The 25548-nt window shown below is 38.1% G+C and overlaps 11 protein-coding genes across 11 annotated transcripts; 5 read left to right on the top strand and 6 right to left on the bottom strand.

The window, feature by feature from the left end:
* Positions 1 to 171: 171 nt before the first annotated feature.
* BATDEDRAFT_15264 (snoRNA-binding rRNA-processing protein UTP6) lies at positions 172 to 1178 on the top strand (the record flags this gene model as incomplete). Its single annotated transcript, XM_006675042.1, has 4 exons — positions 172 to 361; positions 432 to 760; positions 849 to 940; positions 1051 to 1178. Coding segments are annotated over exons 1-4 (630 nt in total), but the record flags the coding sequence as incomplete, so codon positions are not given.
* Positions 1179 to 3566: 2388 nt separating this feature from the next.
* BATDEDRAFT_21268 (25S rRNA (adenine645-N1)-methyltransferase) lies at positions 3567 to 4880 on the top strand (the record flags this gene model as incomplete). Its single annotated transcript, XM_006675178.1, has 5 exons — positions 3567 to 3614; positions 3715 to 4047; positions 4184 to 4506; positions 4596 to 4692; positions 4776 to 4880. 5 exons carry the CDS (start codon positions 3567 to 3569, stop codon positions 4878 to 4880), a joined length of 906 nt encoding a protein of 301 aa, XP_006675241.1.
* Positions 4881 to 5254: 374 nt separating this feature from the next.
* BATDEDRAFT_85692 (uncharacterized protein) lies at positions 5255 to 6581 on the top strand (the record flags this gene model as incomplete). Its single annotated transcript, XM_006675873.1, has 5 exons — positions 5255 to 5432; positions 5512 to 5605; positions 5712 to 5825; positions 5899 to 5980; positions 6069 to 6581. 5 exons carry the CDS (start codon positions 5255 to 5257, stop codon positions 6579 to 6581), a joined length of 981 nt encoding a protein of 326 aa, XP_006675936.1.
* A 303-nt stretch (positions 6582 to 6884) lies between these two features.
* On the bottom strand, positions 6885 to 7811 carry BATDEDRAFT_5193 (uncharacterized protein; the record flags this gene model as incomplete). The annotated part of the gene is made up of 3 exons (XM_006674855.1): positions 6885 to 7271; positions 7407 to 7510; positions 7577 to 7811. Coding segments are annotated over 3 exons (726 nt in total), but the record flags the coding sequence as incomplete, so codon positions are not given.
* A 4894-nt stretch (positions 7812 to 12705) lies between these two features.
* Positions 12706 to 13885, bottom strand: BATDEDRAFT_8491 (uncharacterized protein; the record flags this gene model as incomplete). Its single annotated transcript, XM_006674945.1, has 6 exons — positions 12706 to 12931; positions 13033 to 13157; positions 13232 to 13291; positions 13371 to 13488; positions 13650 to 13787; positions 13842 to 13885. Coding segments are annotated over 6 exons (711 nt in total), but the record flags the coding sequence as incomplete, so codon positions are not given.
* Positions 13886 to 14445: 560 nt separating this feature from the next.
* Positions 14446 to 17099, bottom strand: BATDEDRAFT_85607 (uncharacterized protein; the record flags this gene model as incomplete). The annotated part of the gene is made up of 5 exons (XM_006676163.1): positions 14446 to 14903; positions 14997 to 15925; positions 16024 to 16485; positions 16709 to 16880; positions 17051 to 17099. 5 exons carry the CDS (start codon positions 17097 to 17099, stop codon positions 14446 to 14448), a joined length of 2070 nt encoding a protein of 689 aa, XP_006676226.1.
* Positions 17100 to 17182: 83 nt separating this feature from the next.
* Positions 17183 to 18366, bottom strand: BATDEDRAFT_5033 (uncharacterized protein; the record flags this gene model as incomplete). Its single annotated transcript, XM_006674852.1, has 4 exons — positions 17183 to 17672; positions 17767 to 17937; positions 18017 to 18066; positions 18196 to 18366. Coding segments are annotated over 4 exons (882 nt in total), but the record flags the coding sequence as incomplete, so codon positions are not given.
* A 296-nt stretch (positions 18367 to 18662) lies between these two features.
* BATDEDRAFT_18214 (uncharacterized protein) lies at positions 18663 to 20029 on the bottom strand (the record flags this gene model as incomplete). Its single annotated transcript, XM_006675094.1, has 1 exon — positions 18663 to 20029. One exon carries the CDS (start codon positions 20027 to 20029, stop codon positions 18803 to 18805), a length of 1227 nt encoding a protein of 408 aa, XP_006675157.1. The 3' UTR covers positions 18663 to 18802.
* A 169-nt stretch (positions 20030 to 20198) lies between these two features.
* On the top strand, positions 20199 to 21692 carry BATDEDRAFT_21274 (uncharacterized protein; the record flags this gene model as incomplete). Its single annotated transcript, XM_006675179.1, has 3 exons — positions 20199 to 20418; positions 20602 to 20769; positions 20863 to 21692. 3 exons carry the CDS (start codon positions 20199 to 20201, stop codon positions 21690 to 21692), a joined length of 1218 nt encoding a protein of 405 aa, XP_006675242.1.
* A 313-nt stretch (positions 21693 to 22005) lies between these two features.
* On the bottom strand, positions 22006 to 23669 carry BATDEDRAFT_85606 (uncharacterized protein; the record flags this gene model as incomplete). Its single annotated transcript, XM_006676164.1, has 6 exons — positions 22006 to 22316; positions 22374 to 22514; positions 22605 to 22699; positions 22978 to 23150; positions 23233 to 23413; positions 23512 to 23669. The coding sequence occupies 6 exons, from the start codon at positions 23667 to 23669 to the stop codon at positions 22006 to 22008; spliced, it is 1059 nt and encodes a 352-aa protein (XP_006676227.1).
* A 753-nt stretch (positions 23670 to 24422) lies between these two features.
* BATDEDRAFT_85693 (uncharacterized protein) lies at positions 24423 to 25537 on the top strand (the record flags this gene model as incomplete). Its single annotated transcript, XM_006675874.1, has 3 exons — positions 24423 to 24637; positions 24965 to 25055; positions 25154 to 25537. 3 exons carry the CDS (start codon positions 24423 to 24425, stop codon positions 25535 to 25537), a joined length of 690 nt encoding a protein of 229 aa, XP_006675937.1.
* Between the last annotated feature and the right edge of the window lie 11 nt (positions 25538 to 25548).

Raw genomic sequence — 25548 nt, forward strand, 5'->3', positions numbered from 1 at the left:
TGTTTATATCGACATTTCGGTTTGATATGCTGCCAGACACGCTGTCCATCAATGATTTTGAATGAGTTGGAAACCGCAGAAATCTCGGATTGTTTGTTTATTACCTGAGGATGGGTTACTGTTTGAAATTGTTTTTTTTCCAGACAATCCAATCCATAACTCATCGATCGCAAACTTACATTCCACAACTCAAACCGAGTACACCAATCGTGGATAAATTAAAAAGCGACAGAGCAAACGCATTCTTGGAAACTGTACTGTTTTAAAGTCACTTTGCAACATGGCCGAGCAAGCAAACTTGCATCTTGAGGGAATGCTCCCAGAACTTAAAGACCTCGAGCAGCGAGGCATCTTTACCAAGGTACAAAGTGACAATGATTGAAACAATGCATCAACTCATTGACCTAACTCTTTATTCATTATGGCTCAAGTTGGAGATTAAATCAATTGTTAAAAAACGAACTGCATTCGAGTATGGCATCCATAGAAAAATCGTGAAAAAAGCCGATTTCCTCAAGTACATCGAGTACGAAATCAACCTTGAAAGGTTACGCAGCAAGCGAAAACTACGTCTTGACCAGACGTCTGGAAAAGGAAAGAGAGGAGTTACTCTGTCAGATTACAGTATTGTTTGTCGAATTCACCAACTTCATCAAAAGGCACTGGGTCGGTTTTCAGGCGATATTCGACTTTGGTTACAGTATTTTGAATGGTGCAAGAGAGTTGGCAGTTCAAAGGCTCTTGGTAAAAGCTTTGCCAAGTAAGTGATGAATATCATGCACACTAACCACAGCTTTGGGTTGGTTGAAATACCAGGCTTACGTAATTTGACTAATTTTGGATATTAGAGCAATCCAGCTACATCCAACTAAGCCCATTTTTTGGATCCTAGCAGCCACTTGGGAATTCGAGGAAAATAGTGATATCGCATCGGCTCGAGGTACATTTATAAACTTTAAAACATTGACCCTTGTGTAGTGACTGGCTGAATCTGAACCAGTACTGACATCGATTTGAACTCCTTATTCGATACTATCCATAATGAAACAGTTCTTATGCAGCGTGCATTGCGAATCAATCCAACCAATCAGAAGCTGTGGATCGAGTATTTCAAGCTGGAGTTGCTTTGGGTTGAAAAAATCAAAGAGCGTCGGCGTATATTGTTTAAAGAGGATCTTGACAATATGCCAATCGATACCAATTCAAGTGTCAATGACAAGGATACAAAAAGCGAGACAGATGACTGTATTGATATCTGCAAGGATGGAAATGACGAGTCATCTCAAAGTAAAAACGTCGAGGTTGCCAAGTTGGAGATCGAAGCCGAGCTTGAACCTACTTTGATTGAAAAGGTACTGCACTTTAATGATTATTCATGTACTGTTTTGACTTTACTAATCATGATTGATTTGAATAGGATAAAGCAATTACAGAATCTCAAAATCATGATAATAATGAAATGATGAAAAAGGAATTGACCCCATTGCAAAAGACTTTGCTGGAAGTTATGGTGCCTCGTGCAATTTATCGAAATGCCATTAAAGGTTTGTTGAACTTTAGCATGCTGTATAAAACCAGATTGACTTGACCATGCTGAATTTTTCGCCTTATTGACACCTTATTGATATGGTTTGTTTTTGTAGCGTTTCCAAAAGATCTTTCTTTTTCCCTTGCATTTTTGGAAATTTATAAGCAGTTTGGCAAAGGATCTGTACTAGGCATAGAAGAGATTTATCAAAGGTAATCTACAGCACTACTATGCAGCTGTTTAAACGCAGTTTTATTATTTTCTAAGCATTAATGTTTCTGTGATTGTGACATCTATAAATGTAGTCTTAAAGTAAACTTTCCTGAAGATCCCGAAGCACTTTGTATTTTTGCAGAACACCATGTTTTGTTTGTTCAAGAAACAGATCCATTGTTTCCAGCTGCTCTGAAAAAAAGTATTAGTACATACCAAACCAATCTGGAGGCTCATCCAACATCCACATTGTGGTCAAAGTATATTGCATTCATGAGGTCTAAGCGGTCAATATGCATTATTCCTGAGCTGGTAAGTAATTATATGTATATTTCATTAGCTTGTTTCTCAGATCGCTTTGAAGGCGTCATCAGCAAATATTCTAATTCAGTTGGCTTGGTTTTTAGATTCGCTATTTGGATATCCTGATCTTGAGAGCATACAATGCCTGCCATACAGCCAATTGCAGCACTATTCTACTTTATTTAGAATGGACACGATGGGTAAACGATCAAGACAAGACCGACATTATAGATAAAGCTCTCTCGGCTTTTCCATCTTCTTCACTTTTATGGCTGGAAAAAATCAACAATTTGGAATCAATTATGGAAAAGAAAAGTGCATTTGAAAAGGCAATCAGTCTTGTAAGCAATGCCGAAAAGTGCGCCTTGTGGCAATGGTATTGCCAATTCACTATTGAATGTAGCAGCAGTCCTAGTGAAGTTCAAACTGCTTTTGAGGTGATTGCGTATTTGCTTTGACATTTTGAAGATTTGCACCATGCCATTTTAAACTAACAATAATATAAACATTTTGATTTTTCTCATACAGACATCGCTCTCAGCATCTCAACTTGGTGGAACCAAAGATGAAGAAACTTTCAAGGAACTTTATCTTGACTGGGCCATTACACAGCCTGATGGTCTTGAACTATTCCGTAAAATTCGTACTACGTTTACTAATCAGAAATTACAGAGCATCGAGTTTTTTCAAAAATGCATCGGTATAGAAACTCAACAATGGATGAGTCAAATGGCTGATGGCAATATCAGTGAAGCCGAAAAAACCAAACATGCTTTGGAAACATTGTGGAAAGGTGCTGTGCAAGTAGATCGCTCTCGTCTTGGTGAGTTTTAATTATCTGTTGAAAAATTGTCGAGTGTTTTTAAAATCTAACTGCTTTTGGAAATATGGACTGTTACAGATACATGGCTTGGATATATTCGCTTTACATTTGAAATCTGCAAAGATCCGAAATGTGCTGCTCAGCTTTATTGGATGGCCGGAAAGGAAGTGGACGATAAAGACGAACTTGAGCGTCAATTTCAGGAGATGAAGCTATGATTTGGTTTCAAGCTAGTGAATCTTGATTGATTGTGTTGGGTGGAGATGTTGTGGATATGAATTATAAACGCACTCGATAAAGTAGTGCCTACTATAACTTTTGAAGGCTACGGTCGTATTCACATAAAATAGAACACTTGTGTTTATCTTATGGTGACTACCTCTATTTTTCTTTGAAATAAACTGATTAAATACTCGTTATACTTTTCTAGTAGAGATTGGCTGCTTCAAACACAACGTTTATATGTGCACAAAGTCAAAATCATATCTGTTGTATCCTAAAGCATCACAGATATGCTCGTGTTTTAATCCAAGAAGATAAGATTGTACGTTTCAAAAATACAACTGTTGTTTCCATGTCAGTCGACCAATCTTGATACTCGACTTGGATGGATGGAGTATTGAAGATTATTCCAGCTATTAGTCCTGAGGGTGTGTTGTCATAAATAATTATTTTTTGAATTCGTTTATTTTTATCAACATGGTGTTTCTTTCAACCCAAAAGCTACTAAAGCAGAAACTAAAGCAGGTATACAGTGTTTTCGGCAATGATCATTAAATGATTCTCAATCCATTTTGAAATGCAACCTTCAATCATTAGGTTTGCTGATCACTTTCAGTTGAAATAGGCATTGGACAAGGCAAAAGTAGCAAAAAAGTCAAAAGAAGCAACTGAAAAGACGGCCAAAGAAAGTGCCAGCAATGCAGCAACCAAAAAAAATCAAGTAGTGAAACCAGGCCCACGGGATAGTTGGCCAAAAGGACCTTTGTATAAGCCCAAACAACCAGTATTAGCAAAAGTAGACAAGGCACCACCTAAATCAAATCTCACTGAATTACAAGAAAAAATGCATAAACAGCTTGCAGGAGCAAAGTTTCGCTGGATTAATGAAAAACTGTATACTACGAGTAGCAAGGAAGCCGTTAAATTGTTCAAAAATGAGCCAGAACTGTTTGGAATTGTATGTGCCATTTGTAGTTTGATTTAAACTCGAATTTTGCTGGCATGAATATCGTCAGGCTTAAATTTATAAATGGTCATCGTGCTAATTGATTTCAACTATCTGGATTTGGGTATAATCCAATTTTGTGATACAGTATCATGCCGGATTCAGTTCACAGGTTAAAGATTGGCCAGTAAATCCAATAGATATCTTTATTGATGATTTGCGTGGTAAGCCACCATTTACATTGGTTGCAGATATGGGATGCGGCGAAGCCAAAGTAGCTGCAGAGCTTGGACGAATGATTCGAGTAGAATCGTTTGATTTGGTTGCAGCAAACGAGTACATTACCGCTTGCGATATTGCACATGTCCCGCTGGCTCCAAAGACATGTGATGTAGTTATTTTCTGTCTATCATTAATGGGAACAAACTTTGTTGATTTTCTCAAAGAGGCATACCGTATTCTCAAATTTGGGTGAGTTTGAAATGGCTTCTTGAATTGCTAGATTTGAAAACGCAAATGGGTCAATCCTTACTAACAACATTGGATTTGCACTACGATAGAGGCAATCTCAAAATTGCCGAGGTTGTGAGTCGTATCAATAACTTGGATCAGTTCATCAAAGGCGTTTGTGGCATGGGCTTTACATTGGAAAGCAAGGTATATCAATACAATTTTGAAGCTTGTTAATTGTGTCAACTGATCATTTGGGTCCTTTACTAACTGTTCTGTTATTGATGTAGGATTCATCAAACAAAATGTTTGTGATTATAGAGTTTGTAAAAGGTGGCAAAAAGACTGAAACGGATGAGCTGACTCTTAAGCCCTGTGTTTACAAAAAACGATAGATGCTTGATACAAGTTCAACTATTTTAGCAATATCAATGCCATACTCTGCAATGAGTCTCGTACCAAAGCATGTTTTTACTGCAGCTGCTTTTTTGGTCCTGCTCGATCCGTGACTTGTTCCGAATTTTATCTCAATATTTGCATTAAACAATTTTTTAATTCCATGTTAATCTTGCCAAGCTGTAGCTGTTTATTTCCAAGTTGAGTTTATCCAAGTACTTACCAAAGCAAGAGTTGGTGAATTGAATTAGTGACTAATAGCGAGTCGCGTTCGCCGATTCTTTCCACAATTATAAAGTATAGTTTAAATATCTGGTAGACTTGCAAGAATCTTATTAATTCGGTGATACAAAATCTGCTACAACTGAAATTAATGACAGTACAAACAGATAAAGCGGCTGGTCTTAAATCTCGCCAGTTATCTCGAGACAAGCTCTGCTCTGCAGTACAAACCATGAAAGAACAAGACATCACAACCCTTTTACGCCAGCCCAGAGTTGGAAATAACTCGAGAAACAGTAGCAATATTGTATTTGGAGACTCAATGGAGTGTAAGATATGCAGTATGAAATTTGAATATAATGTAATAGTATCAGATATTGACGTGCTAGCATTGTAAATGCAAACCAGCTGGCGAAAAATATACTTGCAAATCTATAAACTATGAGCAGGAACGCAAAAGAATAAATAGAGAAAAGCTGGAGCAGCGCATATCTTTAAAGCAGTATGTTTTGGATTAATTTTAAAACTTATATTGCAATGAGATTGACGCTATTGTGTCGTTTACACCTTGGATGTAGATTTTTAATATATTTCATATAAATACATAGAAACCGAATGACTGAATTGGAAACTCAGCGATGGAACCAAATGGCGGCTGATTATTCTAAAAGTCAAAATCTGCTCAAATCAAAAGGTATCAAAACCAAGATTGGTGCTCAAAGGTGTGTTGGGTTTAAACTGCATTATAAATATGATACAGGTAGACATTAATCCAATTAAAATCTGCTATATTAGTGTACACTACAATTTAATCACACACGAATACCACGATTCTGCCGGAGGACGCCAACAGGCAGCTAAGGATGCTCAAGATATGGTAATTTAAGCTCGATAAAAGTGCCAATTAAAATATTACATCATCATAATCATGACTATTTTATTCTATTTAAAATTTCACACTGTAGAATTATGTTGCTGTTCGATCTGCAAGGTTGTATCTTAAAAATAATACATTCAATCCACTTATGTGCTCAGATATTCCAAAAGCAGCAAACCTCAATCAAGAATCACAAGAAAAAACAAGTCTTGCTGAAAGTATTGGAAAGAATGCATCTGGAAATACTGCTGATAAACACCTCACAGCATCATCACTGCCTAATATTCGCAACATCTCAAACAATCATTTTAATTCAGGAAAAAGTGATCAAAACAAGCAGATAAACTTGAATGGGCTAGAGCCACATAGCATTCAAACTCCCAATCCTCCCCAGTTTGGACGACGATCATACCGTATTATACAAAGTGCCGGTGCATCCAAAAATTTAACTACACCAAAGCATCTGTTGTCCATTGTGACCAATACTGCTCAACTTTTTAAAGATCGCACGGCTCATGGTGAGGGTGGAAGTGTAGTAAAGGGTGTGCCGATATACAATGTGTTGGGAGTTGAGCAATCTTCATGGGCAAGAAACTACTAAATTACATTTGCTTGACTGCATTTGTAACTTGAATAAATAATCGACACAATTTACTGCCACATTTAACCCAAATCTTGACCAAATAAATGTCATACAAAACGAATCCAGCTTAACGCCTTGAATAATTCAATGTATCGTTTAATTAGTTATCTATTGGGTATACAATTAGTCAATCTGAAACAACAGCAAATTTATTCAAGCTGCATTCAATTCAAAGTATTTTATCGGGAATGCTATCAAGATCCATGGCTATTTTGTAAAAACAAAAATCTCACGGGAAAATCCTGCAGACTTGGCTGATGGAGGATCAATCGAAAAAAATGATGAAAATCCAACATCCTGACCAAGTAAGTAATCTACAAAGTCGGTGGGTTTAAACTTTATGCGGCTGTAGTTTTTCTGAATTGTACAAGTTAGATTTGATCGCTTGTGATAGGTTTCAAAATTCTGCGGCTCGACAATCAACCGTCCGCCAAAAAGCAATGATTGGTAGCACTTTTGAAAAAATCGCTTGATGCCCTTGTCACCACTGTTAAGATGAATCCATTTGGTGATACTGAGAGCAAGAATGGTGTGGTATCGGTTTGCGTCGCTTGGAGGTGGAGGCTCGTTCAGCCAATCACCAGCACGAAAGGTAACATTGAATGGAAACAAAGTAGGGTTGGTATAGTTGGGGTTTGCTAATGAATGCTTGTTGGAATCTACACGATCGCTATTATCAATGCTCGTACGACTCGGATCTGACATAGTATTAAGTTTATGCTGGTTATCGCTAAACGATTTTTGATGTGAAAATGGCGAGGTATCTGCTGGATCTAGATAAACTATAGGGAGTGGACCAAATGAAATAGCACAGCTTGCTGGATAATAGTCAAAATCGCATATCAGTGCATCAGTAGATGGTTTAGTGGCAGCGTTTTCATTTGAATCTACTGCATAATCGGTATGCGGAACCAGACCTTGCAGTTCAGTAGGTAATTTACACGTAGATCCACAAAATGCAAGCCGAGCTCGAGATTTCTTGATGAGTGATGGATCAATATCTACGCCTTCAATTAATGCAGGTTGGAATGCCATACCAATCGAGATTGTCATCCAGCCAGAATTACAGCCAATGTCCAGCACTTTAAGCCCCTCGAACCATGACTTTTCGAATGCAGCCAGTCGATAATCTAGCCTGCTAGAACTTTCTCGCTTTCCATAGTATGAACTGTAGTTACCAAACTGGAATATTTTGCCAGTCTTGTGAGGTTTTTGCTGCAGTGATGGCGATACAAGTGTGGTTTTCTTTGTGACTGGATTGTGAGGGCAGTCCTGCTCTGAGTTTTCTATCAAGTTATCCCCGATCACACTACTACCAAGTTGCCCACTTCCACGATGCTTGCGTTTATATATATGGGCCAAGTATGGATTGTCCATTGCTTGGGTTGTTTGCCAAGTAAAGGTCTGGTTCAAACTACAAACTGTTTTCCCGAGTCGAATATAGATTTAAAGATATTTCAATTCCACATTCACTCTAAATATGCTAAATTACAGCCATATTCATGTAAAATGAAACTTTTGTATTGATTTTGGACTGGAATAAACAATCATTACATGTTCAATGCTATTGGAACAGAAATGTGATCACTCGATTTGTATTCTTGTACAAGAATGAGCATCAAGACCAGTAAACCAATGAGCTCAAAAGCAATATTGTCTAGTAAGATTGGTACCAAATATGAGACTGTTTATCGTGTATTCCGACTTATTTAGTGGTTCATTTTACGTGAATACGGCTGTAAAAATAGAATCGGCAGATTCAAAAACTGTTTTATTCAACTGCTGCAGCAAACGGAGCATTCGCTTTGGCTTGATTAATAGTGCTGCTATTTTTGACGCTAGTGTCTGCTTGCTCATCGGAACTAACACACGGTGACTGTTTCTTGGATACTTCAACAGCAGCCTCGCTCTTGAGATCTTGTTCCTTTTGTTTATAGATGCTTTTAGCCAGTCGATTGTTGACAGCGACTACCTCGCGTAGTTTGACTTTGAGCTCCTTATTTGCAGATTTGTAGTAAAACACATCCTTTTCTAAATTCCGAACAATTGAGCCATCGGCATGTTTTCCACTATAAACTCCCAAAATCGAGTGTTCATATCAGAATTACAATCAGTTTATAGTCATAGCTAAAAGTCGAGCAAAATACAAATTAATACCTTGAATCAAAATCTGCTTGTACTTCAATTTCTCGAGTCTGAATGGGCATAACTTGAGAAATCTTTGGCGCTAAACATTGCTCTTCTTTGGTCATCGCATCCAATGCACTCAACTGTTTCTGAAAATGCTATTGCATTTAAAAAATAAATAACAGACTAAATCCAATAAAATCAATGACGAAAAGCAAGTCTTACCGCCTCTGCTGCCAACAACTGTCGCTCATGCACTCGTTCTTGTCGTTTCAATTTTTGCTCTAATTTAGCGGTGTAGTCGGCGCTCGCGTGGAGTTGAGCCTTCAATTGCTGTCCTTCCGAGGTTATTTTATACAGGTCTTGCATTGTATGGATTTTATCAAGACATTCCAACACCAGCTCTCGACAGTTTTGTAATGAAGCAGTTCGCTAAAGTAGAAATACGTAGCAAATGATTGAAATGATCACATTTTACCATCTCACCCCGGTGCTAGATATAAAACTAATAGCCACAAAATTGACCTACCATTTTTGGAATAATATCCACAATAAACGGGTCATTGCCAAATCGATCAATCAGCTCGTGATAATCAATATCATCTTGAACATCTGATGTGACATCTATATTCTCACACAATACATTATGAGAATTATCATAATCCATTCCAGATTCTATCCTGCGCTTTTCAGTTCGTATTTCCACAATATGTTTCAACAAAACAATTTTGTTTCTCCGTAAATGCTCAAGATCTGTGAAAAGCTTGTCGCGAGTTTCAGCCTGATTTAAAAACATACCACAATATTCAAATCAGCTTTTGTTTACACATGAAATCCCATTTTAACCACTACAAACAACATAAAAGCTTACTGAAGCACTCTCCAACGCAGCTTCTCCTTCATGAATTTTAACCTCTGTTTCATCCAATTTGGTTCTGATTTCACCAAGACGCTTATTGAAGTTGTGGCAGATTTTGACACGTTCGGCATCGCTTGCGGCAGGATAGTCGTTTGTTTTAATATCAGATTCAGTATCCGCGACAGATTTTGCAGCCGCAAAAGACACTGTCATTGCACCAACTTCAGAATTGACACCTGTTTTATAAAGCAACTTCAAGTTGAGCAGTATTATCAATTGCAGAGCAATCTATTCTCATCTCACCTTTTTCGAATAACCCAACGCGTGACATTTTTGAAGATCCAGCAATACTTGCCATATGTGGAGTCTCTTTAAGTTTACGACTCATTGTGGTAAGCTCTTCGGTCTTTCTATCAAGTTTCTTTTTCCCAAGTTCGATCTGCATCTTCAGCTGTCTAATCTGCTTATTGTCATCTTCAATTTGTTTTCCAAGTGCTGTCATTTCTTTTGATCGTCGATTATCAGAGTCGTTGAATTTTTCAGACTCTTCTTTGAGCTTTTTTTTCCACATGGCTATTTGAATACTCATTTTTTCAATTTCTTGCTGGCTTTCTTGAAATCGTTTATCCGAATTATCCTTGTCTCTGATACCTCGTTCTAAATCTTTGACTTTGTTTTTGAGATTAAGAAGATGAGTTTCCTGTGATTTTAATTTTCGTTCGTATTCCTCCTTAAGCCTTTCTTTGGTCTATCAGTATAATTTTACAAAAATGAATAAACAAATCGGGGTTGAATTAAAGGATAAAATCTACAAGGTAAAACAATTCAATTATACTGCAAATTCATTACCTGGTCGCTTTCAAGCTGTTCATTTTTTAGCTTGGCCACCTCTCTATGTGTGGTTTCGAGTTCACGCTCAAGCTTCTGAATGCCGTCGTGATAAGCATGTCGCGCTTTCTCAGATCTATGTAAATGAAAAACAATTGTAGAGCAAGACATATCAAATTACTTTTGCAGATATAAAATCACATAGACTATCGAGAAATTATTTTCTCGCATATTTAATAGCACATACTCTTTGTTTGCCTTGGATAACTCCCTAAGAAGGTCAACCTTGGCCTTCATCAATGCATTAAATTCATGTGTATAATGACGAGTGTTTGTCTCTAATTCAGGCTCCACGCTGTTCTCCTGATTCATATGCAATGAAAACTCAGGACTATAATATATTTAGATTAGCACATGTATGGTCATTTAATTATCAATATACAAATACATACTTGATGTGAACTGGAAACTCAATTATTCCATCCTAAGCATAATATGTGTAAATATTAGCATTGGGTTAAAATATAATGGTAATGAAGTGTTTGATTTAAACTTACCTCGTGATGAATGCTGGATAAAGGCATTTCGGTTTGACAACCTGTTTCATTAAGAACTTGTATAGACATAATACTGGCCTCTCCGCCGCTATGCTCTTGTAATGATCTTAATTCGTTGCGCAATAAATCATTTTTGTTTTGCAAAGACAAACTTTCGCGCTTCAAATCCGAGTTTACTCTAATTTAAATGCCAATCAGATTCCAAGTATAATTGTAATTTTAAACAGAGCTGCAGATATCAGTTGACATAAGCAATAGTAAAACTTACTGCACAAGATGAGTAGCTTCAGCACACATATTCTTCATACTATTCTGAGCTTCTTGAGCTTCAGTAAGCTGCGTTTCCAAAGTCGATATTTTTTTTTGTGCATCTTGAAGTTGTTGTCCAAGCAAACCAAGAGCTGGAGTTGATGTAGTATTGTGAACAACAGAATTCATTTCAGAAATGGATGGTCTAGTAAAAAAGTTTGTATCAGCATTTCTAAAGCAGCAGACAGGTCTACAATATCTGTCATAAACTTACAATTTTAAAAGAGTTTTTTGTCGTGGTGAACGAGAAAATGATGCATGAGACGGTCTAATAGCATATATATGTAATTGTATTGGATCTAGTTAGATTAAAAATATCAAATGGGTGCTGACTAACTTATATCTGCCCCGTGAATGGATCAACTTACGCGTCCGATAGTGCACTTGAAACATTCCATCCAGAATCGCTATACTTTTCAAGAATTGCGCAAACTGCCGCTTCATCAGATGCATGAAGATTTACACCAGACAACAAGGTTTGAACAGCAGAGACCAAAATTTGGATATTGCTCTCAAGCAAAGTAATAGTCTGTTTGGCTTTGGAAAGTCTAGCGTCTCTATCTTGCAATTTCATTGCCATTATGCATTGCTCTTCATATACACTCTGCACTCATTCATCTAGAATTAGCATTATTGAAAGACGTTTAACAAGTAAAGCGTGTTGTATTATCGAGTACAGCTTACATACATTTAGTTCTGCGGTAGACTTTGACAGCTGTGCTTCCAACTCGGCTTTTTCAACATTGACTGTTTTCAATGCCTTGGTTGCATCTAATAATACAATCTCATTATCAATATATTGGTGTATAATAAAGCAAGCAACCCATGTAGAAAATAACATACTTGCTCCGCGAATAGTGCGGTTTTTGAGCTCGTCCATAAAATACTGCATCAACTGCTCATTATCAAAATCAATCATTTCTGGTGATAGATTTGTGGCCAAAGCTTGCTTTTCACTACGACCCTGAAGCTGGCCTTGTAGTTGGTTGATTTTTTGATGTAAATTAGATACTTCTACAGCCTGATGATCCACCAGATTTACGACAGGTTTGTTATGAATTTTGCGTGCCCTATAGGCATATTTGAGAGTATTCAATGTTTCGTCCATATCATCATCTAAAGGGCTCACACATGCAATCATAATAGTTCGAGAGTTTCCCCCAAGTGAGTCTTGAAGCAACCGAGTTAGCTTGGAATCGCGATATGGGATATGCGTTGTGTCACTAACTTTTCCTGGCTTGTCAGAACCTAATGCACTAATGACATTTCCTAGAGCTAATAAACCGCTGTTGATTTTCACAGACTCACGAAGACGAACACCTTCTGCGCCTGTGCGTTTGAGTCGCTCCGAACCTGTTTAATGAATACGATATGCGTTAAAATGCATTGGACGCAGATGCAATTAACATGTCAAGCAAAATATAACTATACCTGCTAGATCCACAAGCTGCAATTTTGATCGCCGAAGTATCAATGGTTCAGTATTTGTTTCCGTTGATGATATATTTCGTAGTCCTTTTCTAGATATTTGTTCAAGTGTGATGGTGAAAATCGCATGCGACCGACTTGAATAGCTGTGAATGTGAGTGTCACCCGTAGTTCGCTCAACCCCACCTCTTTCAAGACATCTACAAAACGATTAAACGTAGCATGGATTTTATCCTTTTAAAATCTCTAAAAAACAAAATCATGGTATTAAGCATTCACATCTGAGAAAAGTAGAGCGTACCTCATAAGAGCTGCTGGAGTTGATACTGATTCTTCGTGAATTCCTGAAATTGTAATCACACCCAACTTGTTTTCACGGATTGCAATATCGCGCTGATCATTTCCTGGCATCAACAAATCACGAATCTAGAATAAAAAAAAGTAAATTTCCGTACCCATCATTGGTCGAGCTTAAACAGGTCATTTTTGAATAACTATACCTGCTCCTGATATATTTCTACAAACGACGCTCGGATTTGATACTCAATATCTGCATCTCTCTATATAGTTCAGCCGAAAGCAACATGTCAGATAGGGTTTCAACATGCTATACAAGTCCATCAAATAATTGAAACTGACTTTGATATGCTCAAAGATATCCAGAACAACACGAGGTATTATTCCTCGAATGTCATCAGGTGCCTTATGATCATTGCTAGATCCCATCGTGAATGTCTTTCCACTGAATGTCTGGCCGCTTAAATCCATAAGTGTGATCCAAAAATTCAAACAATAGTCCGGTTTTAAAAAGTTAGATTCATCTTGCAGTCGAGTAATTATCATCCCGACTCTTCCAATCATCAATCCATAATCAAAGTCTAGTCCAAAAACAAGTCTTGAGGAAGAACTTGAACTCACTAGGCCAAAATGGTCGCATTAAACCCCTCAAAAAATTGATTCATCAGTGGAGCAACCAAGCCTTCAAAAATCTCTCGCTGAGTGGATTCTGGACCATAAGTCGAGTCAAATGTAAACGATTTTCGTTGATGTTGGTTGCTGTTTCCAGTAGTCCCGTTAGCATAGGCTGTTGGATTTGAAGCTACATCCAACTCTTTTCCGACTACAACTTGTGGCTCGCCTGGAACGAGATGGACGCAAACTCGAGGTGCTGGACGAGTGCCCACACCATATCCGTCTTGTTGAACAACGGCTGGTCGAACCTATTAGCAGCAAATACACATGGAGTTTAAACCGCTATTTCAGACATCGAGATTCAATACTCAAATAGCATTATTGAATAGCAACTTGAGTGGATACAAGATATTGGCGAAATTGCACATACTCGCAATGCAACTCGAAGAGGTACAAGCCCAGGCATCGGACATAATAGTGATGAAGATGATACTGTTTTTTCCAAAGCTGCCACTACGGAATGCTCTGTCTGGTCATCCACTATCAAGGATTGAGCTGCAAGGTTTGTCATCAATGCCAAATCAGCCAATGTTTCCGCCTTTCCCAAACGTGATAAACTCGCGTACAATAAAGTTGACAATCGGACATGGTGACCTACTCAGCTTGTATATCAAAGAAACCACTATTTCTTGAGAGTGCATTGTTTTGATTGGTACATGTTAATTGTATAGTTTATTATAGTTTAAAATATCGAAGATGGTCAAAGAAATATATACACTCGAAGCCATGCTTGTTTTGATTGCTACTTTGATACCTTGGAGAGCGATGAGTTTAATAGCCCGGATCGCGACAATGTCAGTGAGGAAAGTTTTGGAGGTAGCGGAGGTCGGAAAAATTGCAGAGTTGATGTTGGTGAATCTGCAACAGTTGTAGAGCAAGACATTGCTGTAGGAGAACTGCATACCTGAATATCTGTAAAATCTGGTCGTGGTGAACTAAAATCAATCGATATCAACATATGTTGATATCGAGGATCGCGCATAGCAGCAACAATTCGTGAAGAATTGCAGTAGAGTGAGAGAATTGGGCCCATATCTAGCACAATCTTGTGAACCAATGTACCCTTTTCAAGATTCCATATAAACAGGGTTTCGTCCCAGCCACCACTAATAAGATAGTTTCTAGTAATATCCATTGTTTTTATCCATTCAGTATGTCCTGTAATGACTTGTAAGCATGCTCCAGTTTTAAGATTCCATTCTAAAATGTAAAAGTATTGAGGTATGCAAAGTCAACCAGCAAGCACTTGCATTTCAATTATCTAGACATGATTGTTTCAAATGATCAACTTACTTCGAATAGTACGATCCAAAGATCCACTAAACAAGAACTGTTCACTTGGTTTAAGACATGTCACTGCTTGATCGTGTCCCTTGAGAGTCATGATACAATTCCCTCCTCGTGTATTCCAGATTTTGATAGTCTGGTCGGTAGAGCCAGATGCCAATCTTGAGCCAGCATCTAAAAGCGCAAGGCAATATATGTCACCCTTGTGTCCCTTCATTTCGTGGACAAGTACAATATTTTGCTTGGTTGTCAAAATGGATTTTTTTCGCCATCCAAACCGTAATTTTGACTTGCAAGGCCTAGATTCTACTAGACAATCAGAATTTATCGATTCAGGACGAGACGTTGGTTCAGACTCTGATTGAGTAAAGCTGTGCCGGTGCCATAATCTAGATCCTGATGTGGGTCTAAGAATTTCAGGTTTACTATATTCTTGAAAAGTATCTTGAGTTGATTCCAAATCTTTACTGCCTTTTTTTAAACTTGACACAAAAGACGACTTTTGACTGGAACAAGAGAAAGTTGAGCTATTGGTTTTTTGCATGGGTGCAGGCTGAGAATCATCCACTTCTGCTGGCATGAGACGATATAACCGCACCAACTTATCAAACCCTGCACACACTATATGATTAGCATCGACAACACAGATGCTGGACACGCCTCCTTTGTTGGCATTTTTAATGGATGCAAGGAATTGACCAGTAAATGCATTCCAAAATACCAACTCCCCAGACGTGTCTGCTGAAACTATGATGCTTTGAATAATCTCAGAATATCCTATGCACATGATTGGATTTTGATGATGTCCGTCAAATTGGGTTTTTGGATCGAGTTTTTGATTATCAGCATGCCAAAAGTCGGGCGTATCGACTTGTGAAAGTTGTAATCGTCTATCTCGTGACCCGATGATCAGTCTACCGGAATCGAGAGCAAAGCTATTAAGATGGTTTGATTCAAGTTAGTTGGACAGCATTATCTTTCAGTAAATTGATAGCATAGGTTAAATCAAGTTGTGCTGCCCATGATGTGTTACCAGGTAATTGCATCAGTTGGATCCAACGCATCAATAAGTCGTTTGGTGTATTTTCCAGAAATCCAATTATTCGTTCGAATACGATTTTCGTAGTAGATGGTTTTCCAACGAAGACCTTCTGACCAAAATTCACTGTGTTTTGAAAACAGGTCCTCATCATTTGGATTGCTAAATGCTCCGCTAGAAAGACAATACAGTTTCCAGTGTTTGGGACTCATTGCAGTTTTTCTCCAAAAATGGTTTACTGTGCTGCATTTTGACAGGTCAGATGGACATAGATAGGAAAAGATTTGCATGACAATCCCAAAGGGAAGAAATATTTTGTCATTTGCTGACAGGCCTTGATCAATATGATCTGAAATTGAATGCTGATCAACTGTACTATCTTTTCCATTATCTATTCCCAGATTAGACGAGTTCAGTAGTGTTTTTGTTGAGGCGAACTTGTCGACAATTGAATTGCTAAAAATAGATTTCACGAGTATAGTTAGCACCGTAATTACCGCCTATTTAGCCAGGGTACCATGAATTCAAGCGCAGACGCTTCAATTCAATCAATAGAACGGTGATTCAAACTTTCCATCCAAGTCCTTCAAAACAGCAAACTGCATATTGTCAGGCCATTCTAGTGTTGCTAAATGAACAGTATAAACCACATTTCTAAAATAAAAATACAGCAACATACAATTTTACCCATGAAAGGGGTATGTTATAATGCCGGACAGAACTTCTTCCTAATGGAAACGTTTTTCGTCGAGTAAATGTATCAGCATGGTCGTGCGTCGGAATAGTAGTAGACAGTTGCTGGATGGAGGCTCCGGTTGGTTTGATATTCACACAGGACATGGAAACCAAGACTGTCAATCAGTTTAAATGAACAAGATAAAGTACAAAATGGTTGGAAAGTATAAATTGCCAAGCAAGAACAATATCAATTCAATCTTACAAGCAATTGAACGCGTTTTGGAATGGTCAATGCAAGTGTATATTAAACCGCGTTTAGCAATCGAATGGGTATCGGATTTACCTTCAAACACTGATGCAGGGGTGGATAGATGATTGTAGACTCGTCTCATACAAAATAATCACAAGATACATCAAAAGCGCAACCTAAACGATTTCATTGGTTTATTTAAACTTATCGCGATACACCAGTGGTATACAACCAATAGCCAAAGACACCAGTTGCTGTTGCTGTAATCAAAGATGATGCAAAGTTGACTTGATGATTGTCAAGCAGTGCCAAACCACTAATATGCTTGAAACTTTCAGGAGACTCCCCCGCTTTCAACACTCGATGATCTTGAACAATCTGCTTCTTATCCTTGTTAAATATCGACTTTTGAAGCGTTGCTCCCAATAATGAATCTATCATAGACCCTCCAAATCCAGCAGCAGCCCCAATCAGCACCAATATTCCAATTGGGCTCGATGGTCGACTCATGAATGTAGTTTCAAGATACAAAGTCACTGCAGCTGCAGTGCCGACACATAGCCCACCAACAATGGCAGCAGCCGTCCCAAAAGCACTTACTCCACCATTCGTTCCTTTTGGAACTGTTTGAAAAGTGGTAATAAGGATTGGATTACTGCGAGATAGGACTCCAAGCTCGCTTGCCCACGTATCACCGTTACAACATGCAAAATGCCTTTAAACTCGATAGTAAATGAAGGTTGGGTTAGTATGTGATTTTAAAGCCAACAAAATCAATATAACCTATACAATGATGGGCCAGTGCATACCCAATATATGCAAACAATGCTGCTTGAATCAACGCATTGGTTTTTGGTGAATGGGCTGTTCCGTCTACCGTCTGCGAGATCCATCGCCAGTGGAGACAGCATAAAATCATTCCAGTCAGTCCATTTGACAAAACCTGGACAGCATTTCTTTGACCTCCTAATCGATCATGACTGTAAGAATCATTTGAAATAGCAAATAAATGCATTGGTGTAGCTACATGGACACTCTCAAATCGAGCATTAACTAGACTTGCCTTCAAGATGATTTTCTTCGAGTTGTTTCTTGATCTCACACTTGAACTAGAATATACAATATGCTGAACGTTAGAATGCAAGGTCTCGACAAGCGGTGAATTAGATTTAAACCAGTTATAAATGGCATATTGAAATGCAATGCTTTTAAACCAGACAAAATCCCAAATGACTAACCTTTGTGAGCTTGCTCGACGATAAATAAAAGGTCAATAGTAAAGATCCAAAGACTGGTGATGGATGCGAGAAAATGATTCCGCCAAGAACAACGGCAGCCAATGCTCCTGAATAAGAAAGTGATTTCTTTTGTATACCCCGGATTGATAGCCAAAGAAGTAGTGCAATGATAATAAAAGTACGTAATATAGCCATATCTGTTTACCGCCGTATTCACGTAGAATGAAATGCTAAAGAGTCGAAATACATAATAAACAGCCAATCTCATGAAATGATCATCCTCACTAAATTTACTAAACATTGTCATCTGAACCTTTTAATTGGTTAGTCTTTTTCTTGGCGACTGACATGGAAACAGCAGTTGCATTTCTGAAATGTGCGAGCATTGGTTTCTTGAACTAGAACGTATTTGATATTAGGATACAACAGAGCTTCAATAAAAAAAGCAATCCATTTCCAATAGCATTGAACATGTAACGATTGTTTATTCTGGAGCAGAATAGAGGTTTTAGCTGCGAGATAAATACAGAAAAGTGTTTCATTTTACGTGAATACGGCTGTAAATTGAACTCAAATTAGACTATTGATATAAAAAGCCATATCGATGCTATTTTTTCCCTAATATCCTTCCCAACTTTTTATCTGAAGTTTTTAAATTCGTTTCTACTCTGTTTACCGAAGTGTTGACTTCATCTAATAATTGATTTTGAGAATCCAGCTCTTTTCCAATCGTCAGTCCAATCTCCCGTTGACGCTGTACAACAAAAGCAAGCGAGTCTAGCTCCGCATCTTGCTGATGCATTGTATCACGCTGCAGCTGAAGTATCCCAGAATTGTCGAGTGAGCGAGTCTCGTCTGTTTCTTGAGGCTGCACGTTTGCCACTCCGAATTTTCTCATAGTTTTCACAGAAGTAGCAATCCGGCTAAAAGGTGAATGATTTGCAGATGTTGTACCAAACAAATTTTGGCGATCACTGGACTCTTTGGCTGATCTCGGCTGCATAGTAGGCGTAGTTAACGCCGCTCTAGTAACCTGTGCAATATCCTCTTTTAGATTCGCTAGCAGGTCCTGCCTTCTGCGGATTTCTCCTTTTGTGGCATATGCAGCCGTCATGCCTACAGGCCGACTACCAGAATTGACTGTATCTGAAGATATTTTAAGAGCACTCTCTAACGCATTCAGTCGATCTGTAGCAAGCGAAGTGGATTTGCGGAGCTGGACGTTTTTAGACTGTACAGTTGATGCATCATAAGTCTCCGCAGATCGTGTACGTGCATTGATTTCTGTGCGGATGTCGGTAACCAGCAACTGTAGGTCATGGAAATTATGTATCCAATTATCCGAGTCCACTAACACATGTCCAGTAGCATCCTCTTTTGACTTTTTGGCATCGGACGCTCGTAAACTGCCAGGAATGTTGAGAAAATCCATCCAGATATCAGAACGCCTCCATCGGGTATCTTTGGCATAGAGAATAGCTTGTAGGTAAGCTTCCAAGGCAATCCGCCTGGCTTCAACTTTTGCAGGATCAGTAGCAAAGCCAATCAAGCTATTGGAAAACAGCGACAGGGATTTATTGGGCAGCTGGGCCGACAAAGATGGAGGGTCAGGAAATAAAGCCAACAACTGCCTATTAAGAGCATCAAACTCGGAGTATCTACGCCAGACCGACCACTCTCGCACCTGCCCTTTCATGACCAACTTGTAGACGGTGTGTTTGGAAGGCGAGTCCCGCTCTTCAGTCAAAGGAATGCAAAGCGAGTTAATGGGTTCAGCTACACGGTTACCATGGGCTAGGTTTGATGATGTAGTGGAAGGTGGATGCGAAAACATCGAGTCCAGCTGCGACTGGTATACTAGATAAACGAGGATTTGGAAGTTGAGCTGGTTGATTTTATGCCCAAAATATTACAATTTTATGCCTAAAAAATAATTTTGAAGTTGCTCCGTTTTGACATTGAAAATCTGATTGATTTGATTTACTCGATCAATTAGTATTCAAATGGCACCTGTTAATCTGTCAGAAGCAATCAGCAAAATGGCTGCCGAGAGAGCTGTTGCTAACTCTGGACCAAATGCACCCAAACGGAAAACTGACGATGAGCTCGTAGATGAAGTTCTTTCTACTCCATTGTTCATGAGTCGTCTTTCCAAAGATGATGTCGTTGAAAATGAAACTCTGGCTGCACTTCAATCTCTCCAGTTTGATGGCACTCCAAGAGGTAACTAAAGTTGAAATGATTTGGATCATTCAGCCCATTTACCAATAAATCATTGTGCAGCTGATATGTATTGGTGTAGAAATATAAAAATTTATATTGATGGATCAACTACAATCTAAACTGATATGAAATCATATGATTTTCCATGATTGAATACTTGTACTAAAAATACAAATTTGGTAGAGGTGGCAGAAAACTTTAAGCATCAAGGAAATGCCGCATTCAAGGAAGGTCCTCGCAAGTACAAGGACGCTGTTGCCTATTACACAAAAGCATTGGCTGCAAATGCTCAGGATAAAAAACTTGACTCAATTTTGTATTCCAACCGTGCTGCTGTCAATCTTGAACAAGGTATCGACTGTGACTTGATTTTTAATTCGAGTGGTCGCTCTATATTTAGTTTTGATTAAACTAATTTTCAGTATCATAAACCAATGCATTTAGGGAATTATCGACAGGTGCTAAACGATTGTGCTGCAGCAATTCGATTGGATCCAAAAAACATCAAGGCACTGTTTCGTTCTACAAAAGCACTTTTTGCATTAGATCGGGTCGATGAGGGCATTGATTGTTGTGAGCTTGGAATTAGCATAGATCCGCAAAACAAGTCTTTGCATGCAGAGTTGTTGAAACTTAAAAAGAAAAAACAGGTTCTTGATGACCTGGATGCTAAACGAAAGCTTCGTGAGCAGCTCAAGCGTGACCAAGAAACACAGCTACAAAATGCCATTGCCAAACAAGGATACAAGCTAGTCCAAAGTGTATTGCCGGATGCTGATGATGATGATGACAAGAATGTAGCCAAAAGTGTTTTGTTGAATCATCCCCTTGCAGCAGACCATAAAATTAAATTTGATGCTACTACATCTAGTCTCAAATTTCCTGTCCTTTTTTTGTATCCAGAACACAAGCAGTCCGACTTTATTGCCGAGTTTGACGAAAATGACACGTTTTACATGCACATGGAAACCATGTTTTCAGAGGCTGCACCATGGGATCCGGAACATGCATATCATCCACAAGGTTTAGATCTGCTATTTGAAACGCCCGAATCTGAATCGCTCAACGGCAAAAAATCACTTGTTTCGGTTCTTCGAAGTGTCACTGCGTCCAATTCTCCTAGTCAGTCTGCAGCACACAAGTATGTTTATACTACTCTAAAGGATGCACTTCAACATCCATCATACAGAATTGTTGATGGCGTGTGTACATTTATTGTTGTTGTTCGCGATAGCAAGTTTTCCAAATCATTCCGTGATTATTATTGTGCATGATTAGAGATGATGACTGCAAGTATATGCTATTATTCAAAATTATAATAAACTATAGGCTTGATCTCTACACTTTAAAACCTATAAATTAGATTTGTAATGCATACTTTTTGTATCCATCTCATTTTACCAACACGCTTGTTTTTGGAGTTGTGCAAAAGTTCCATCCGAGTCAATTGGACAGCTTATACAAATAATTAAAAAGTGCACCTTTATGTTTGTAAATCTTTGTGTTTGATTTTGATACAGCATGGTTTCAAGAATTTTAGCGCTGATAGAGCATGCAAATAACATGCTGAAGTTTAATTTTTTTATTTCAACGCTTTTTTCTTAAAGTTGTAGTATTAGTTTGATTTTGAGACTGCGATTGCTGGTGTTGTGGTTGTAAAAGTAATTGCTGTTGTTGATTGGGTTCCAAAGGCAACAATCCAGTCGCAAAGTGTACTGAATTTTGAGCATCCATTGGTTTGAATTGAGTATTAGCCTGTGCACATTGAAGTGCCTGTACTTCAGTTATTGTAGTCGCATTAGTTGTAGTATTGTTTAAAACAGTTGGCGCTGCTCGTTTTAAACGTGATTGGCTACGAATTTTGCTTTTACTACGTTTTTTGATTCCTGTAGTACTAGCTAATAATAATGCAATGGTAGTTTACGTAAAAATAGATTAGAGTTTTACAAAATTACCAAAGTAAATGTATTCCAGATGAATTTTATTACCAATCATTGGTAAACTAAGCGCATTCTGTAGTATCTCAAGTGGCAATGTAGGGTTGACCATTGCATGATCTTGACCAATCTGACTGTCTGAATCGGTAATACTATCATCTAAATAAATCAAATTGAACACGACAGAGTAAGTATGCATAGGTCGATCTAGCATATACTGGATGCTAAATAGTATAGCAATTTACATACTTTGATCCAAATCCAAATCTTGGGAATTTAATCTATTGACTTTTGGTGAGCGATGGCGAGGACCAGTAAGGATGGTATATATTTTGGCAAACAGTCTAAAATCACAGCAAGTACATATAAATATAGTAAGTTACAATCTTGCCAAAATGGATTCGATAACAGCAAAGCCATTAAAATTTACAAAAAATAGCCAGCAACAAGATCCTGTATTAGCATGCTCCATACTGATCTATCTGCAAGCCATTTTTTTAGTGTGTTTTGGCAGATTCTATGTGTATGAGTTATCCAGAATCCAGGCGAATTTCTATAATGATGTTTTAACGGATATAGTTTTTTCAAATATGGAATTCAAGGATCACAATACAAAACATACCGATCGGCTCTATTCATCAACTGCTGTTGATTCTCAATAGCAAATTTGATGGCTAATTCAAACTCTTTTTCTAAATGAGATGATTCTGGAAGAGGTACTTTCCTATCAAGCAAGCCGTCTGATTTTTTAATAGTAGCGCTATTAACTCTATCTTCTAATTGCTGTATCAATCCCTAAATGGTAGATATATATTAGACATTACAGTATGAATCCATGCCAATGCGATCTAATACTAAAAGTTGCTCAAAAACATACTTTAACTGCTGTGCCATCAAGATCGATCAATCTATTTGCAGGAGTTTCAATGAAATGAAGAAATGCCACTACTGTCTGATTGAGCTTTAACAAATCCTGATACCATTTCGAGAACTTGGAGAGTTTCTTTGCAGGCTGCTTAGAAGAAACCATGGTGGTTTGTGGCACAATCAATGGCTGACTTTGAATTAACATACAAAAAGAGCACACGCATTACTCGGCTGTTTAGAATTGAAGTGATATTTGCAGCATATTGTGAATAAAAAGGTTTAAATATACCCAGACTTGAGACGATGAATCTCATCAAGCGCATGCGCCAATGCTCCTGTTATATGTGCCATACGAATCTCCAAGCTATTGATACGCTCCTCATGATCCAGCATTGAAGTGAGATCAGCCGTTGTTGTTGGTGTATTTGTGGTAAAATTTTCCGGCATGGTTTATAAGAGCCTGATCAATAGGAATGAGTGAGCATTCAATAACTACTGCATGATTGAATCTGAATTTACATAGTCCAAGTGTTTATCTTCTAGTAGTTATACACCAGAGATTGCAGATTTGAATCTCGCTTAGCCACTAAAGTGCTTTTGAACACCGCTGGTTCTAAAAACAATACCAGAGTGTACTTTATATAAAGCAACAACCATTCCAAACACTCGAGTTTATACATAGCCAACAGTAACTGCTATACCTGAGATGAACAAAAGATGAAAGAGTCGAATCAATTTGTAAAGGAAAGAATGAGAATAAATGTTTATTTTTCAACAATCGATTTCATCATGTTTTAAAACCATTCAAATGGCATCAACAGGCTGCTACAGTCTGTTGGAAGAGAAAGCTTTCAGTTTATAAAATTGCACGATTGGCTTACATTAATAGACTCGAAGTGAAATGCTGAAGATCGTGTCGGTCAAACCTAACCCTGACATTCAATCGAGTGAACCAGCAGGTGTGCCAGCAAGTCAGACTGTTGCCATAATACTACAGATACGATCGATCAATGCTCATGCCATCCAAATCAACAATCTACCAATATTTCCAAGAAAGCAAATCTGAAACTGTAGTTGAATGGATTCATGCGATTGCTTCCCAACACATGATACACTGATAGTTGCTGATAATTTCTGATTCATATCCATTATCGCTAATCTCGGTTGCAGAGTAAACTTGTCAAACGCTACAACTTCCAGATGTTTGTCGCTGTTGTCTTGCCAGTGTTTTTGATTGTGCCTTTTTTGCTCTGGGCATTGATAGTCATGCATAATACAGCTACAAAACCCTTATTGCTAGCACATATACCACCAGTCGACTCCAAACAGGCTGTTTTGCTGGTCACTGCTCATCCAGATGACGAGTGTATGTTCTTTTCTCCAACATTGTTATCGCTAGCAAAAACTACAGAGTTGTACGTACTTTGTTTATCTACTGGTAGGATACTCATTTGGTCTAAATGTGATGCATCATATACGTCATGATTGATTTTATTCATGGTCTCCTATTTATCTCTAAAAAAGTAGATTTAATTGTAATGTTTAACTAGGAAATGCTCAAGGGCTTGGTCGCATTAGAGAAAAGGAGCTTACTGCGAGTTGTAAAAAACTAGGGATTTCTAATGCTAGCCATGTTGAATGCATTGATCACAGGTTGAGTTGAAAATCAGTATAATACGTTAAGCAGTTCCAATAGATCTCTAAATATAGTGATTATTTATGCTGTAAACCAATTGTTTTAGAAAATTACCCGACTCAATGACACAAGAATGGGACTTTGATGTTATTCTTGATCATGTTGCATCGCATATTTTAGCTAAAAAAATAGATGCAGTAAGTCTATTCAACACATTCGAGACTACGTATGCTTGATACCGCGGTTTCGATTCTTTTTCAAGTTTAGTGTTTTAATCAATTATCAACCATTTTAGATTATTACATTTGATGATTATGGAGTATCTGGACACACAAACCATCGAGCTATTTATCATGCCATGAAACAAGGCAAGTATACAGGCAAAATATCCATTCCAGTATACTCTTTAGAAAGTGTATCAGTGCTTCGAAAATTCAGTTTTCTTTTGGACGTGTGCTGCACTTACATGGCAAATATTTGGGTCAAGCAAAGTGAATCAAATGGAGCTATTGTGTCTTTAAATAATCCAACTCGTCATGTATTTGTTGCAAACATGAAAGAGTACAAGGCTGGTCGCGAAGCCATGTTTGAGCATGCAAGTCAATTGGTTTGGTTTCGGCACCTATACTTAGTATTCTCTCGATACATGATAATCAACACCCTCAAGCTTGTTGAATAAAATCGCCACGG

The sequence above is a fragment of the Batrachochytrium dendrobatidis genome (genome assembly GCF_000203795.2).
Source record: "Batrachochytrium dendrobatidis JAM81 unplaced genomic scaffold BATDEscaffold_1, whole genome shotgun sequence".
Taxonomy (NCBI): Eukaryota; Fungi; Chytridiomycota; class Chytridiomycetes; order Rhizophydiales; genus Batrachochytrium; species Batrachochytrium dendrobatidis.